The following is a 16,484-nucleotide window of genomic DNA, read 5'->3' on the forward strand; positions in this document are numbered from 1 at the left end:
TAAGTCAAAAGAGAGAACAATTTCTTGTACCATCACTTCCTTAATAAGTGGCACAGCTGAATTCCAATTTAATGCTCTTCCCTCTACCATTTCTCGAATCAAGGCAAGTTTTGTCAGAAGTTCAGAAACAGCCTAAGTAAAACCAATGAACATCAACCTTGGGGGGAAAAAACAACAACAAAAAAACTTCAAGTTTTGCTTATAATTTCCAAAGGCATAGCAAAAAAGGCAGAGTCAAGCCACTCTTGCAATATACGCTCAATTAAGCTTTGTTCCTATAACGGAACTGGTTTTGTCTGATAAGGGACTTTTCAAAGCTGGTCTCCACTTGTCTTTGACTTTACGTTTGTCACAACCAAATTACTATTTTTCTAAGGTGTGGGGGTAAGAACAGCTCTCCCCCGGTTTCCGTGCTCTGCCACTGCTACCCCGAGGACGGTGTCCCTGCGCTGCTTCCAGGATCCTCCTCTTCGGGTGAAGTTCGGGAGACAGGAGTTTGTACCCACACGTGGCCGGTTCCCACTCTGGGGACTGACTGTGTCTGAAACGCTGCCCCGACAGAAAGAAATGCTGTCTTTGGGAGGAAAGCTCCCTTCCCGGAAGCCACACACCCCTCCGCAGGGGAGGCCGCCGGCGGGCGTTGTTTGAAGGAAGCGGGCGTTTCCCCGCCGGGACGGGCTGGGGTAGCGGAGGGGAGGCGGTGGGGCCGCTCGGACCCGCCTCCCCTGGGGCTCCGGCCGGCGGGGCGGAGGGCGGGTCTCCGTGGCCGCCAGGGGCGAGTCCGGAGGTGCTCCGAGGGGCGGGCGAGACGCCTCCTACCCGCCGGGACGCGCTTCGCCGGAACCTCGGGTCCCGCTCCTCCCGCCAGCGGGGGGGCCGGGGGGCAGGCGGGCGCTCTCGGGCTATAAAGGGCCCGGGCCCGCCGCGCCGGCCCCGGCGCCTCGGCTCGGCTCCGCCCTCGCGCTGTCCTCGGGCTCCACTCGACCCGCTCGGGCCTCGGCTACTCGGGCTGCGGCGGAAGATGGCGGCTCCGGCTCCGGCCCACGGCTCCGAGGCGGCCCTGGCCGCTGCCCTGGCGGACGTGCCCGAACTAGCCAGGCTCCTGGAGATTGACCCGTACCTGAAGCCCTTCGCCCAGGACTTCCAGCGCAGGTACCGCCCGACTCCGTCAGGGGCCTGCTCCCCGCCCCCTGCCTCCGAGCGGGCGGCCGGCCTTCCGCGCGCAGGCTCAGGGCCCGGGCTCCGGCTCCCGCGGGCTCCCGGGCGCGTGGCCCCGCCCCCGCCCCGCCCCTCCCCTCCCCTCCCCGCGGCCCCGCCCCCGGCCCCGCCCCGGCCTCGGAGGGTAGCGCCTGCCCAGGGTGGGCGTGGGCCTGGCTCTGGTTGTTAGGTCCTGTGGTTTCCGGGCTGCTCAGCCAACACTCGGAACCGATGCTGGAGGAGGGGGGCTGAGTGAGCTTTTCTCCTCCCCTCTCCCGCCCTCCGAGTCTGGTTCTGCGCCATCGCGTACGTGCTGGGGTTCCTGGCTCCGCCGCGGGCTCCTGACCTTCCCACGCACGGAGTCATCCTGTGAATTAGCGGGCGTGTAGCACCCTGCGTGTGGCATTGCGCTTACAACTTTTCTAGTTTATTTCATAGCAAATACTGTGATTTTTACATCTAACAGGATTCTTTCTGGCAGCTTTTAGTCTTTCCTTGTTACTATGCCCCACTCTCGGAGAAGACCAAGCCAGTCCCTCCTGCCCCCACGGTGAGGAGTAAACTCGCAGCAGCAACATTCTTTCTGTGTTTGGCATTGCTGCCCTGGAGGGGGAGAAAGCGGAGAGAGACAAACTTCTAGAAGCGGATTTAGGGCGCTTTCGCTTTAGCTTGTCTCTTATGCTGCAACAAATTGGTTTACTACAGCTAAGTTGCGGGAATAGTCAGCTCAATTTAAAAGTATAGTTTTTAAGATTATAATAGTTGTAGTAGTCATAGTAGTACAGTTATGAGATAAGTACTAGTCATTTAATGGTTTCTCTTCTTTTAGCCAAGCCACTTGTATGAAAACAATTTTGGTAACAGAATATACAAGAAACAGAAAATATCTAGCTAGAAGCAGCATTGGGGGGTAATGAAACAGTTGATAAGGAATTTGGAAAAAAAAAATCTTAAGTTCATGACCTTGCATTGTCACTTGTGGCCTGTATTCAATTCAGCAACTGTTTGTTAAGGAATCCCTAAGGGACACAAAGTTGAATACAACATCTCATTACAGACTTTGTATATCCTAGTGAATGAGCCCTTTTCAAAGTAGTCGCCCTGAGTTGTTGCTTAGTTAATCAGATGATTAAGCCCTTATGTAAGCCATATAGGTAACAGCCTTGTGAAATTGCTTTCAGTATTTGCAGTATTGCTTTCAAAGAAACAGTTCATAATCTTCATAGCTCAAGATTGGATTTGATTTAGAAATAGCCAAAAATTTCAGAGCAAAAGATGGTGGTCAGACTTTTTTGATGTACGTGTTAATGGTGACACCGTGCTTTGTCAAATAGCAGTTAAGACATTTCTAAGAGTTGTGCAAATGTTTTGTCAATGTGTCCTATCCTTCTCCCTTTAAAAAATAATTACAAGAAGACAAACATCACTTCTTAACTATTTCATGTAATTCACTTAAACCCCATTAGGACTGAAGTAGTTATAATCCTCTTTCATGGTTTATCAAAGCTAATGAGAGGGGCCAAGGTCAGAATAAAGAAGCGAGGGCAATTTAGAGTTCTTGGTGAGAAGGCTGGCCCAACGGGGCCCTTGTGCCTCACTCTGACCTGGATTCTACTTCTGGCCTTGGTTCTGAGTAATTACCATTTTCCAGCACACACATTCCATTTAAGCATAGCAAATAGTCATTTGGCATCTGGCAGCAGTAACTTCTACTGTTCACATCTGAAGAATAAAACAATTCCTCCTTCATAAAATTTGGTTTTGGGTACTTTTCCTATTTTCTGTTTATTTCTAATAATTCACCTGGGCAGTGTGCCTTTGGCCTAACACATATACAACCAGTCAAATATTTAGGTACAAAGTATGCTTACTAAGGATTGAGGAAAATATGGAGTATAAACAACAATCTCTCTATATAAAACCCTAATATGCAAATAGACCGAACGGCAGAACAATTGAATAACCGAACAACTGGTCGCTATGACATGTGTGGACCAGCAGGGAATGCACGTAGAACATGGAGGGTGTTGGCAGCAGGCAGCAGAGTGTGGAACATGGTGGGGGTCGGCCGTGGTGGGATGGTGGAGCAGGTGTACGGGGGTGCCAGACTAGGGCGGGGTGCTGGTCGCTGTCATCAGGGTGAGCCTCTGGTGGTTACTGAAAATTCTTTGCTCCCGCGCGCCCCTGTCCCGCGTGGCGCTTGCACCTGCTGCCAGCGCCGGCCCCACCCGCACCTGCTGTCGGCACCAGAGCCGCCACTTGCACCCGCTGACGGCATGTGGCGCCGGCCTGATCGCTTGGCACCATCAGTGGGTGTGAGTGGTGGCTGCTGGCCCTGATTGCCCCTCAGGGCTTCTCTACCTCCCCCTACTCCTGAGGGCCGATCGGGGCCAGCGTCTACCTCTTGTACCCGCTGCCGGCGATGGCCCCACTTCCTGATCGCTCGATGCAGTCAATGGGTGCGAGAGGCGGCTGCTGGCCCCAATTATCCCTGAGGGCTTCTCCACCTCCCCCTCCTCCTGAGGGGCAATCAGGGCAGCAGCCGCCCCTCGCACCACTGACGGCACTGGCCCTGCTTGCACCTGCTGCTGGCGCCAGCCCCAATTGCTCCGTGCAGTCAGTGTGTAGGAGTGGTGGCAAGAGCGGAGCTGCTGGCAGACAGGGGACCAGGGGCTGTGCTGGGAGGGGCCAGGTGGGGGTGGGGAGGATGGGCGGAAACCCGAACCTGTGCCCACTGCAGCCTCATGGCCCACAGTTTCTTTCAAGGTGCACGAATTCAAGCACTGGGCTCCTAGTATTTAATAACTGTGAGGGGGATCCAATTTCTTACTGGTGGATTGTCTCATCCATCCTCAACTAACTTACCTTCATTAGAAATTCTGTTATGTATATTTGTTGTTCTTGTTTACCTTTTCTTTAACTGTAAGAATGTTGAATCAAGTGTGAGGATTAGTGAATTACTTTGTGCCATAAAATAAAAATTAGTACATTAGAGTGAGTGATAGCCTCTATGATGTCTCACTGATTACTGCCCAAGATGGGGTTTTCCTTTGGGCTCTCTGTTTTTTTTGTTGTTTTTTTTTTAACCTGTCGTATACACTGCAGTTAGTTGCTGTGATCATAATTCCAACACCTTCCCGTTTAAAACAACATTTATTTATTTATTTTTAAATGTATTTTTATTGATTTCAGAGAGGAAGGGAGAGGGAGATAGAAACATCAATGATGAGAGAGAATCACTGATTGGCTGCCTCCTGCACGCCCCCTACTGAGGATCAAGCCCACAACCTGGGCATGTGCCCTTGACAGGAATCGAACCTGGGACCCTTTAGTCTGCAGTCCAATACTCTATCCACTGAGCTAAACCTGCCAAACATTTAGTTGTCCCCATATAACATACCAATTTGAGTCTTAAGGGCTCTCCTCATAGCAGTCACTCAAGTATCTATGCTGATGCAGGCTTTGTTTTGAAACATGCCTTTACAGTGTCAGTGGCAAGGCACAGAGAACATGTTGTACTATGCACTGTTTCTTAACACCTTTTTCCTGAGTCACTTCTGCTGTTATATTGGCCAGTGCAAGTCAAATGTGACTTCTGAGCCATGTGAGTGAGAGAATTGACATCACTGAAAACAGCCTGAAAAACAATACAGTTGCAATAACACTTATCTGTACACTCTGTTTAAAGTTTATATAAAGTTTATATAGTGCTTTTACACACATCATTGAATTTAATCCTCATAATAAAACCACAAGGTAGGAAGAGTGGGCATTTTTGTTTTTCCTGTTTTACAGATGTGGAACCTGAGATTTGGTGACTGGCTTCAGTTAAAATGGCTAATAACTGCTGCAGCTGGGATTAATCTTTATTTACTAAAAACTGTTCTCAACAAGTTCGCAAACTGATTTCTTGGTGGTAATTTATTGGCTACCTCCAGCATTGGACATTTTGGACCACTTCTTGGATCCTCGAAGCCATGATACTGCAGCTCTTGCTTTTCTTCCATCATCTCTGGTAGTTTCCTCTTAACTTTTTCTTACCATTTAATATAGGAGATTCTCAGGGCCTTCCCTAGGTACTTTTATATGTATTTCTACTTTATGTACTTTTCCTAGCATTCTCATTCATCTCATGGATTCTATTTGTGTACTGAGGATGCCCATGTCTATCCGTACCCTAAATCTTTCTCCTGGTGTTAGACATATTTATAAATATCTTCATTTTGATGTCCTATAAGAACAACACTCAACATGTATAAAACTAAATTTATGGTTTTTTTGTTATAGCAACCCCTGTTTGCCCTTTTATACCCTGTCTCAGTGTGTAGTATCTTCATCTTTCAACTACTCAAGTCCAAAACTTAAGAAATATCCTTAATTATTCTTTCTCCCTCCTTTTCTCTTTTTTTAAATATTTTTATTGATTTTTTACAGAGAGGAAGGGAGAGGGATAGAGAGTTAGAAACATCGATGAGAGAGAAACATCGATCAGCTGTCTCCTGTACACCCCCCACTGGGGATGTGCCCCCAACCAAGGCACATGCCCTCGACCGGAACCGAACCTGGGACCCTTCAGTCAGCAGGCCGACGTTCCATCCACTGAGCCAAACCGGTTATGGCCCTCCTTTTCTCTTATCTCTAGTCTAGTCTAGTCAGTTATAGCTTGTGTTTTTCAAGTATATGCCACTCTTTTTCTACTGTTTTCATCTTAAGTTATTAGCATCTCCAGCCTGAATTACAAAATCAGCCTCATAATAGTACCCCCTTTTCAAATTTTCTCAACAATTCCTGACTTACAAGATTCTGTATTATCTGATCCCTGTCTACATTTTTAGCCTCATCTTTGTACTCTCTCTTTTATCCTGTACCAACTAATCAGAGGGAGCCTAGGGGTGGAGAGGTAGATGGGATGTCTGGGGTCCATTCTGTAAGGGACACTAAAATATCAATAGAATAAATGTGTAACATGATACTCCTTTTTATAGATGTAGTTCTTTCTTAAATATAGAAAAATTTCATTTCTTATTTTGTGTAGACTCATAAGAAGTTAGGGGCGTAGCAAAATCACTGAGTAGAAGGTGAGAAAGATTAAGAAATAAAGCATTTTCTACTTTATCAGAAGATAGACTTTTTGAGTTTAGTAGAAATGAATTAATAAGTGAACCTTTTGTTTAATTTGTTTTTAAAAAATTGTTAATTTCAGAGAGGAAGGGAGAGGGAGAGAGAGCTAGAAACATCACTGATGAGAGAGAATCATTGATCGGCTGCCTCTTGCAAGCCCCACGTTGGGGATCGAGCCCGCAACCCACCCAGGCACATGCCCTGATTGGGAATCAACAATGACCTCCTGATTCATAGGTGGAGACTCAACCATTGAGCCACACCGGCCGGGCCCTTTGTTTAATTTTTATTCATAGAAAATAATTTTTCTCTGTCCCATAAAATAGATCTTTAACACATGTTTTAAAGAATATAAGATTGAAGTGTGCCAGATTGTTATACTGTCTTGGATGCCATATGTTTGGTTCGAGCTGTAGGTGCGGCTATGCTTTTGTGCTTCTGTTTCTTTCGCTTCTATCTGATAAGTTTCTATACATGCTGCAGGACACAGCTTAGCGATTTCTCATATGCCTTCCCTAACTTCTTCCTGTTTTAAATGTTCTCCCCATTGCTGTGTACCAACTTGAACACTCCCATCCTAAGGGTGACCATCCACTGTAATGTAGTTAGTTGTCTTTCTGCTCTTTTGTATCCTCCACTAGATGGTTTGCTTTCATAGGTGGGCCCTTCATTGTTTGCTCACTGTTGTATTCTTAGTCTGTAGAGCCTTACCTAGCTTAGAGGAAACAGTGTAAGATTTGAATGGGCAAATGATTGAATGAATGTCTTCTGACCCTTTCTCTTTTCCATACTATTGAGTCTCAGGTCAACTCACCTGAAGCTAAAAATGTTGGGGATGTTAGGATGGATGGAAAGAGAAGAAGCATTAATTACCAGGAGGTGATGTGTGACAATCTGGGGAAGGGGAATATATGTTCAAATAAAGAGAAAATCAAGAAAATCATTGTTAATTAGATCCTTCCATACTCCACAGAGACTAGAGGCTTAATCACTGAAGGAATACACAGTTTGAGAGAGCCTCAGGTTGTATTGAGTACCCAAGAATGGGAGGAGAGGTTTTTGTGAGCTCAAGTGTGTTAAGTATTATTAGAGTGAACATCTCTATTTTGTTAGAAATAAAAATAGCTTTTACATTGGTATCTAATCAGAACTGGAAAGTAGTTTGGCTTTTGTGTTATCAGTAACCTCACCAAAAACTAATTCTCACAACACAGACATTTTATATCAAAGCTGAAGCATGCACTATTTTCCCCCCTCAGTGCTGGCCTAAGCTGTGGGCTCTAAAGAAAGTCAAATGTCAATGACTCTAACAGGCAGGAAAGAATACGAAGATTGCAAGATGCACCTGGCCTGCTTTTTTGTTCTAGTAGGTTCTTTTGCCCTTTGCAGCTGAGATCTTTGCTAACTCAGAAGCCATTCCTGAATGCTCTAAAGTGATGGGCAAAGGGCTAAGACCTCCTCTCATTTTCACAGTGCCTTAAAATGACTTAATGGAGCATTTTGGTTTTGTTTATGTTCTGGCACTTGCTGCACTAACATCTGAGAAGTGACACTTAAGTCAGTGATTTTCCATTGGTGTGCCTCAAGAAATTTTGAAACATGAAATAATACCTGATTATTTAGTCAGGGGCACTGGCTCCTTTTCCCTTAGATCAGGGGTCCTCAAACTACGGCCCGCAGGCCACATGCAAATACAAATATTGTATTTGTTCCCGTTTTGTTTTTTTTACTTCAAAATAAGATATGTGCAGTGTGCATAGGAATTTGTTCATAGTTTTTTTTCAAACTATAGTCTGGCCCTCCAACGGTCTGAGGGACAGTGAACTGGCCCCCTGTTTAAAAAGTTTGAGGACCCCTGCTTAGATCATCAACAACAACAACAAAAAAATGACAACAGCCAACACAATAGCCATCCAATGTGAATGCCCTGTCTTGAACCATAAATATATAGGCCATCTAATAAAATTGTGTATTTTTGGTCACGTTGCACAGTAAGGATGTGTCTGTGTCTGAACGGTTAATTCTTGGTACCAGAAATCCTCATGTACAAGTATAGGCACTTGTGTTTTTTTTAAGTCTCTTTGAAGCAAAAGGGGTAGGTAATTACTATTATTATTTTTTGTAGAACAATCAAAATTATACCTATATTTTTGTCAGATAGGCAAAAAATATATTTTTGGGGTGTGCTGCAGAATTTTAGTAATTAGTTTATGTGTAACATGAGACGAAAAAGGTTGAAAATCACTGCTTTATGTGGTAAGTTCTTAGAGAATTCAGTTCAGCTCCCATGAAGCTGGACCTAGTTCGTCAGTGAGATAATAACAGTCCTTGGGAAATGTGCTATAGTTTTAGACTGATAAGTATATAATGCTGCTGTTAATTTAAAGGATGTATTAAGCTTTAGTTATACGTTTATAGATATTAAAACAAAAGTGTTTTCATTGGAGAGAATTGCTGTTACCAGGTATCTTTTACTCTAAGTTTATTTTTTTACTAAAGAGTAGATTCTCTTGTGGTGATGTCTGCTCATCAGTAGATGCTCACCAGGGTTCTTTTGTGTTTAATATCCAAAAGCAGCCCTATTCTCTTCTGTGTTTATGGTAACAGGTATTCAGTATATTGACAAAAGGTAAAACTCTACATTGAACATGTTATTATACAATCTACATTCAATAATCTATTATACAATTCCATTGCAGTTTATTTGACATTGTTTAAGTTATGGTGACTTAACTTGTAAAACTTGATGTATGAATGGTAAGAATAATTTAGATTCTAAACTGTTTCTTCACATGTAAAATGGAAAAATATATAAAATTATTGCTGTGACCATGTTCCAAGTATGAGAACAAGATAAGGCTTGAATTTCAACTCTCCTAAATGCTAAATAGTTTTGAGTTTCTGTTTCTTCCTCTGTAAACTATGGATGGGACCCACCTTGTAGGTGTGTCTGGAGGACAAGAATGCATGTAAAGATGCTCAGTAAGTAAGTAATAGTCGTTTAATGCTGATGATAGTATTAGCAAACTAACTTTCTATCCTAAATGTTTACTAGAATATTAGTTTCAAAAGATTTTCTTATTGTTAGCTTCTTTAATGCAGTAACCTGAATTCAACCATCAGATAAATAATGTGACCAGAAATTTCCCTCAACTTGTTATTTTGCTAGTTCATGGCATCTTTACTTTAGGGAGTTCCTTCTTTTTCCCAGTAGAGCAATTGTGTGAATGAGGTGAGGAGGTGGTAATTTTAATCATAATGTAATAGAGAAGGAAAATAATATGTTTAAACTTTGATCCTTAATTTGGAGAGGCAATGATAAGGCAATTGCCCGTGTACTATAAGCTGAAGGCAAGATGAATCCAGGATATAATGAGCACAAAGCTCCTTTTCTTGAGCGAGGTAAATGCTAGCCTGCAGAAACTCCAAATCACTCTTCTCTTGATCTTCCTTTTCTGCCTTTTTCTTTTCTTTCATCTAACTGCTAAGTGGTCATATTATTGGGCATCAAACAGCTGCAGGGAATTTTTTTCCTCTTGAATTCTAGATGGTTGGAGGAATGATCACAGTGAGTTTACTAATAGCAGGAATAACTTTGAAAATAAGAAGAAAAAATACATTATAGCAGCTTAAAAGTTTGAAAAATGAAAGAATTATTCACTGGGGTCTGAACATATAATGTGTTAATAGGAAAATAAAATGAAAGCCTATGTCTTGCCTTATCTTTTTTTTCATTTGATGAGTTTAGTTATTTTTAATATGTTTGATTTTACAATAAGATGCATAATATAAAGTAATGGAATATTCATGTGTGTTTTCGTAGACCCATGGAACAATATGTTAAAATGAGACACAATATTTGGGAATATACTCTTAGTCTATAGTGTAAAATATGATAATCAGAAACCAAGTCTACAAATACACTTTTTGTGTAGGTAATTTTGAAGTTTGAAAATATTTAGCAAGTGTGAATTAAATATATTTTTTACCAATGAAATCATATGTTAATATTATCAATGTAGTTCATTTTTATTTTCATAAATAATAAGCTACTAACCACAGGTTATATTTAATTATGAATAGTTGCATAATAGACATAGGCCCTTTTTACAGAAATATGGTAAAATCTGTTATGCATTTATGTCTGTGTACCAGAAAACTCAATACACCCTCAATTTACAGACAGTCCCACAAACTGAGTTACTGAAAATAGAGATTTGTATTTTCACAAAGAAAGTGGACTTATTTGGTTCCTAGCATGGATCCATCATTCTTTATCTTTCAGCTTTACTATCCTTTGCTTATTGTCTTTATTTTTATGCTTAGAAGATGGGAGGGCACATCTAGGAGCATGTGCCAGCTCACTATGTTCATTTTAGCTGAGTATATATTAATTTTCCTATAAAATGCATCTAATTTTTTTATTAACAAGTAATTGACCAAAATTGTGCCATGGTCATCCGCAGTTGAAAGTGAGCCTGGATAATCAAGGCGTTTAGTTGCATACACACCCACCTGAGGAATGTCCTTTTGCCTCCTCCTCACAGCTTCCCTGGGCTCTTTCCCTTGCTTCAAAGAAGAGACTACATCTGGCTAAAGATGAAAAGTCCTTGAGAGACCATGTTGTAGTTCCTCTGTATACCGAGAGAAGTCTACAGCCATATCTCTAATACCACCGACCCCGGGGTCATTACTAGACCTGACTGTTTTCCTGGACTCTTTTCTTAGGGAACATATAAGGACTTTTGGCTGCTCTTGTCCAAAATGAACTGTTCTGTTCTCCTGTCACCTGGCCCCACAACTTGGGAGCATCCCCATCTTCTTTCTATAATTCCATAGATATTTTAATCTTCAAAAATATGGGTGTTTTTAGAGGAAATTAGTTACCTAATTGCTAATAATTTTTATGTCCTCTGGGTTCATTAGAAACAACCTGATTTATTAAGTTATCTGGAGGATGTAGTGTTTAGATTAGAAAGAACAACTAAATTAAAGATGTCAGTTAATGTGCCCAATCTTTAGAACACTTTTGTTATCTAATGTCATACAAGCTTATGAGGGCTTTAGCATTATACCTTTCTGTGCTTTTGGTTTTTAAATCTTAAGATCTGTAACTATTGTCTTTCACAATATATCTACCGCAGACTTTTAATATAAATATAGGATTTTGTCATAATAGGCATCTTTACTGTTTTGTTTCCCTCAATAGAACTAAAGAGCAATTTGTGGAATAATGAAATTCCTGTTTGATGTTAGAATAGAAGCTCAATTATCTGGGTTCATATTTCTTTTTCTTTTTCTTTCCCTGTGGACTGCTATTTTATTTTTTATTTATTTATTTTTTAATTGTTTTATTGCTTAAAGTATTACAAAGGGTATTACATATGTCTCCTTTTCTTCCCCACCCTTGACAATCCCCTGGCTTCCCCTACCCCCCAGTGTCTTATGTCCATTGGTTATGCTTATATGCATGCATACAAGCCCTTCGGTTGATCTCTTACCCCACCCCCCACCCCCCCCCCAACCCCCAACCCTCCCCAGCCTTCCCACTGTAGTTTGATAGTTTGTTCAAGGCAGTTCTGCCTCTGTATCTATTTTTGTTCATAAGTTTATAATGGTCTTTATTATCCATAAACGAGTGAAATCATGTGGTATTTTTCCTTCATTGACTGGCTTACTTCACTTAGCATAATGCTCTCCAGTTCCATCCATGCTGTTGCAAATGGTAAGAGTTCCTTCTTTTTTACAGCAGCATAGTATTCCATTGTGTAGATGTACCACAGTTTTCTAATCCATTCATCTACTGATGGGCACTTAGGCTGTTTCCAGATCTTAACTATGGTGAATTGTGCTGCTATGAACATAGGGGTGCATATATCCTTTCTGATTGGTGTTTCTGGTTTCTTGGGATATATTCCTAGAAGTGGGATCACAGGGTCAAATGGGAGTTCCATTTTTAGTTTTTTGAGGAAACTCCATACTGTCTTCCATAGTGGCTGCACCAGTCTGCATTCCCACCAGCAGTGCACGAGTGTTCCTTTTTCTCCACATCCTCTCCACACTTGTTGTTTGTAGATTTGTTGATGCTAGCCATTCTGACAGGTGTGAGATGGTACCTCATTGTTGTTTTGATTTGCATCTCTCGTATAATTAGTGACTTTGAGCATGTTTTCATATGTCTCTTGGCTTTCTGAATGTCCTCTTTTGAAAGGTGTCTATTTAGGTCCTTTGCCCATTTTTTGATTGGATTGTTGATCTTCCTTTTGTTAAGTTTTATGAGTTCCCTATAAATGTTGGAGATTAAACCCTTATTGGTGATAACATTGGCAAATATGTTCTCCCATGCAGTGGGTCTTCTTGTTGTTTTGTTGATGGTTTCTTTTGCTGTGCAGAAGCTTTTTATTTTGATGTAGTCTCATTTGTTTATTTTCTCTTTAGTTTCCAATGCCCTAGGAGCTGTATCAGTGAAGAAATTGCTTCGGCATATGTCTAAGATTTTGTTGCCTTTGGATTCTTATAGTATTTTTATTGGTTCCCATCGTATATTTAAGTCCTTTATGCATTTTAAGTTTATTTTTGTGTATGGTGTAAGTTGGTGGTCTAGTTTCATTTTCTTGCATGTATCTGTCCAATTTTCCCAACACCATTTATTGAAGAGACTATCTTGACTCCATTGTATGTTCTTGCCTCCTTTGTCAAATATTAATTGAGCATATTGGTTCAGGCTGATTTCTGGGCTCTCTATTCTATTCCATTGATCTATATGTCTGCTCTTGTGTCAGTACCAGGCAGTTTTGAGAACAGTGGCTTTGTAATACAACTTGACATCTGGTATTGAGATCCCACCTATGTTGTTCTTTTTCAGGATTGCTGCAGGTATTCGGGGTCTTTTTTTATTCCAGATGAATTTTTGGAGAGTTCCTTCTAGGTCTGTGAAATATGTCGTTGGTATTTTAATGGGAAGTGCGTTGAATTTATAGATTGCTTTGGGTAGTATGGACATTTTAATGATGTTGATTCTACCAATCCAAGAGCACGGTATGTTCTCCCATCTGTTTATGTCTTCCTCTATTTCTTTTTTCAACGTCCTGTAGTTTTCTGAGTAGAGGTCTTTTACCTCCTTAGTTAAGTTTATTCCTAGGTAGCTTAATTTTTTTGGTGCGATGGTAAATGGGATTGCTTTTTCAGTCTCTCTTTCTGCACATTCACTATTGGTGTATATAGAAATGCCATAGATTTCTTGGCATTAATTTTGTATTCTGCTACATTGCCGAATTCATTTATTAAGTCTAATAGTTTTTTGATGGAGTCTTTAGGGTTTTTTATGTATAATATCATGCCATCTGCAAATAAGGACAGTTTTACTTCTTCTTTTCCAATTTGGAGGCCTTTTATTTCTTCTTCTTGTCTAATTGCAATGGCTAATACATCCAGTACTATGTCGAACAGGAGTTTTGAGAGTGGGCATCCGTGTCTTGTTCCTGTTCTTAGGAGAAATGGTGTTAGTTTTTGTCCATTGAGTATGATGTTGGCTGTGGGTTTGTCATATATGGCTTTTATTATGTTGAGATATGATCCTTCTATTCCCACCTTGCTGAGAGTTTTTATCAAAAATGGGTGTTGGATTTTGTCAAACGCTTTTTCTGCATCAATTGATATGACTATGTGGTTTTTTTCTTTCAATTTGTTTATGTGATGTATCACGTTTATTGATTTGCAGATATTGTACCATCCTTGCATCCCTGGGATGAATCCTACTTGGTCATGGTGTATGATCTTTCTGATGTACTGCTGGATCCAATTTGCTAAGATTTTATTGAGGATTTTGGTATCTATGTTCATGAGGGATACTGGCCTGTAATTCTCTTTCATTGTGTTATATTTACCTGGTTTTGGTATTAGGGTGATGCTGGCTTCATAGAATGAGCTTGGAAGTGTTCCTTCATCTTGAATTTTTTGTAGTAGTCTGAGGAGGATAGGTTTTAGTTCTTTCTTGAATGTTTGGTAAAACTCTCCTGTGAAGCCATCTATTCCTGGGCTTTTATTTGCTGGAAGCTTTTTGATGACTGCTTCAATTTCTTCCATAGTTATTGGCCTGTTGAGATTTTTAGATTCTTCCTGATTGAGTTTTGGAATGTTGTATTTTTCTGGGAATATGTCCATTTCCTCCAGGTTGTCTAGTTTGCTGGAGTAGAGCTGTCCATAGTATTTTTTAACAATCATTTGTATTTCTGTGGGGTCTGTTGTTATTTCGCCTCTATCGTTTCTGATTTTGTTGATTTGGGTCCTCTCTCTTTGCTTCTTGGTGAGCCTGGCTAGAGGTTCATCAACCTTGTTTATCCTTTCAAAGAACCAGCTCTTGGTTTCATTGATTTTCTGTATTGTTTTTTTGGTCTCTATGTCATTTATTTCTGCTCTAATCTTTATTATCTCCTTCCTTCTGCTCACTCTGGGCTTTTCTTGTTGCTCTCTTTCTAATTCTTTGAGATGTAGATTTAGATGATTTACTATCATTTTTTATTGTTTGTTGAGATAGGCCTGTAGAGCTATAAACTTCCCTCTCAGGACTGCTTTCATTGTGTCCCATAGGTTTTGGATTGTTGTGTTTTCATTGTCATTAGTTTCTAGGATGTTTTTAATTTCTTCTTTGATCTCATTGGTAACCCAATCAATATTTAATAGCATGCTATTCAGCTTCCAGGTGTTTGAGTATTTTGAGTTGTTTTTATTGTAGTTTATTTCTAATATTATGCCCTTGTGGTCTGAGAAGATGCTTGGTATGATTTCAATCTTCTTGAATTTGGGGAGAGTTTGTTTGTGACCCAATATGTGGTCTATTTTTGAATATGTACCATGAGCACTTGAGAAGAACATATATTTCGTGGCTTTGGGGTGAAATGTTCTGAAGATGTCAATTAAGTCCACCTGCTCTAGTGAGTCATTTAGGATTGCTGTTTCTTTGCCGATTTTTTATCTAGAGGATTTATCCAGTGATGTTAGTGGTGTATTAAAGTCCCCTACTATGATTGTATTGTTGTCGATCTCTCCCCTGATATCTTCCAGGAGTTTTCTTAAGTATGTGGGTGCTCCTGCATTGGATGCATATATGTTTATCAGGGTTATATCCTCTTGTTGTATCGATCCCTTTAGTATTATGAAGTGGCCTTCCCTATCTCTTGTTACGGCCGTCACTTTGAGGTCTATTTTGTCCAATATAAGTATTGCTACCCCAGCTTTTTTTTTCATTTCCATTTGCCTGAAAGATATTTTTCCATCCCTTCACTTTCAGTCTGTGTGAGTCCCGTGTTCTGAGGTGGGTCTCTAGTAGACAGCAAATGTATGGGTCATGTGTTTTTATCCATTCAGCCACTTGATGTCTTTTGATTGGAGCATTTAGTCCATTTACGTTTAAAGTTATTATTGAAAGGTACTTGTTTGTAGTCATTTCTATTTTTTGTGGCTGTTTTCTTTCTGAGCTTTTTCTTTTTTCTTTTTACACCAGTCCCTTTAGCATTTCTTGCATTGTTGGCTTGGTGGTGATAAATTCCCTTAGCCTTTTTTTTTTGTCTGTGAAGCTTCTTATTTCCCCTTCAATTTTGAATGATAGCCTTGTTGGATAGAGTAATCTTGGATTCAGTCCTTTGCTTTGCATCACTTTGTAAATTTCCGTCCATTCTTTTCATGTCCTGATGTGTTTCTGTTGAGAAATCATTTGATAATCTAATGGGAGATCCCTTGTATGTAACTTTCCGTCTCTCTCTTGCAGCCTTTAAGATTCTCTCTTTGTCCTGAACATTTGCCATGGTAATTATGATGTATCTTGGTGTGGGTCTTTTTGGGTTCACCTTGTTTGGGACTCTCTGTGCTTGTGTGACTTTTTTCTTCCCCACCTCAGGGAATTTTTCTGATATTATTTCTTTGAATAGTTTTTCTAACCCTTGCTCCTCTTTCTGTTGTTCTGGCACCCCTATTATTCGTATATTGTTTCGTTTCATGTTGTTCCATAGCTCCCTTAGGCTCTCCTCCTGTCTTTTAATTTTTTTCTCCAATTGCAGTTCAGTTTGGGTGTGTTTTGTTTCCCTGTCTTCTAATTCCCTAATTTGGTCCTCCGCTTCTCCTAGCCTACTGTTGAAACTTTCAATGGTGTTTTTTATTGCAGCTATATC

At 40.9% G+C, this 16,484-nt stretch overlaps 1 protein-coding gene across 1 annotated transcript in view; it reads left to right on the forward strand.

Annotated features, from left to right (window-relative positions):
• Positions 1–542: 542 nt before the first annotated feature.
• Positions 543–16,484, forward strand: part of GBE1 (1,4-alpha-glucan branching enzyme 1) — a 361,817-nt gene continuing 345,875 nt past the window's right edge. The window contains exon 1 of the mRNA XM_081087408.1: positions 543–1,152. Coding sequence (XP_080943534.1) covers positions 1,022–1,152 — 131 coding nt within the window. The 5' untranslated portion in view covers positions 543–1,021. The remainder of the gene's footprint in view (positions 1,153–16,484) is intronic.

This window comes from Myotis nattereri (assembly GCF_964212035.1).
Source record: "Myotis nattereri genome assembly, chromosome: 3".
NCBI classification, from domain to species: Eukaryota; Metazoa; Chordata; class Mammalia; order Chiroptera; family Vespertilionidae; genus Myotis; species Myotis nattereri.